The sequence below is a fragment of the Nematolebias whitei genome, chromosome 6 (genome assembly GCF_014905685.2).
Source record: "Nematolebias whitei isolate Nwh7 chromosome 6, NemWhi1, whole genome shotgun sequence".
Taxonomy (NCBI): Eukaryota; Metazoa; Chordata; class Actinopteri; order Cyprinodontiformes; family Rivulidae; genus Nematolebias; species Nematolebias whitei.
In genome coordinates, this window is record NC_056503.1 from 1,122,810 (window position 1) to 1,124,184 (window position 1,375).

The 1,375-nt window shown below is 44.4% G+C and overlaps 1 protein-coding gene across 1 annotated transcript in view; it reads right to left on the reverse strand.

The window, feature by feature from the left end:
* Positions 1-1,375, reverse strand: part of LOC119411471 (neurofibromin) — a gene marked incomplete at its 3' end in the record, with an annotated part of 47,618 nt that overhangs the window by 36,900 nt on the left and 9,343 nt on the right. Inside the window, 2 exon segments of the mRNA XM_037678423.1 lie at positions 156-358; positions 689-1,029. Of these exon segments, the coding sequence (XP_037534351.1) occupies positions 156-358; positions 689-1,029 (544 nt within the window).

Below are 1,375 nucleotides of genomic sequence, written 5' to 3' on the forward strand. Positions count from 1 at the left end.
TAGGTATGTACTGGTAATGGTTAGGTATGTACTGGTAATGGTTAGGTTTAGGGTAAGGGTCAGGGTTAAAATATAGAAATGAAGGAAAAATGAATGGAAGTCAAAGTCCCTGTAAAGATAGAGCGTGTGTGTGCATGTGCATGTGTCAGACGTACTGGATTTGCTGAAGCCTGATATGCACTCCTCCAAGAACTCCAAAGTCAGGTGTGGCTCGTTAGCTGCCAGAGTTTTGCTGATGGAGACGATGAAGAGGGTGTTGTTGGCTGGGATGCAGAGACCTGATGTCTCCAGCAGCTGGCCCTCAATCTTTAGGTTAAAAGTGCACGTCAAAGCACACAGCAGGTTGTAAGCTGCAGACCTGGACGTGGGAGGGACAACAGGGTAGAGGTGCGCCCAGATAACTAGAAATGTTCTAGCTCTTCGATGAGAACAAGTTAACTAAACCACTTGTATTAAAGTAACCATTTTGAACTTCTCCACTCTGCAAACATCAATATTCTTCTGGAGATATGAGTCTCTAGATTTACGTTTTTTGGTTCCAGTGAAGGAACTCACTGCTGTTCTGTGCAATGCTACTTGGGTCACATGGATCAGGCCTGTTTTTAACTGAACAGCTTTATCTCTTTTTATTAAAGTTTGTCAGCTACTGTGGTAAACAGCATGTAGAGTTCGTCTGTGCATTACTAACCTGAGGCTGGGGTCAGAACTGCCCAGATTAAGCAGAGCGATGTTCAGGAGGGTCCCTGGGACATCTTTAGGACGAATTTTAGTGTGCTGTGGGATGGAGTCAGGCTGAGATAACTCCCAGCGTGTTCGAATATGAATTATTGACTGGACGATGGCATCACACTCCTGGTGCATGAAGGTGAGAGGAGTGCCCTGGTTGGCCATGGTGAGGGTGAATTGACTTTCATCCACCAGACAAATCTCCTCAATCTCTGAGGCATAGTACACATCATTCAGAAAGACCGGCTGTCCAAGTACACGGGTCCGCTCGGCTGAGGTCACCTGAACCGCTGTAGATCCCACCTGATTAGAAATAGAAATGGGATTTTAGACAACTCCAGTCCAGTTCCAGTCTCTGTGTTGATCTCAGTCCCTTGCTGATCTGATCATCAAAGACGTCCTTCTAACATTTATTGTTTAATTTTGTCATTAGCTATCTCACTGCGAAAAGATTGACACATTTAAAATGTATTCACTCAAACCACCTTCCAATGAGATTTGGAGTGTTTGTTTCTACACGTTTGTTTCTGCACATGTTTGTCTGCACGTTTGTTTCTGCACGTTTGTTTCTGCACATGTTTGTTTCTGCACATGTTTGTCTGCACGTTTGTTTCTGCACATGTTTGTTTCTGCACGTTTGTTTCTGCAC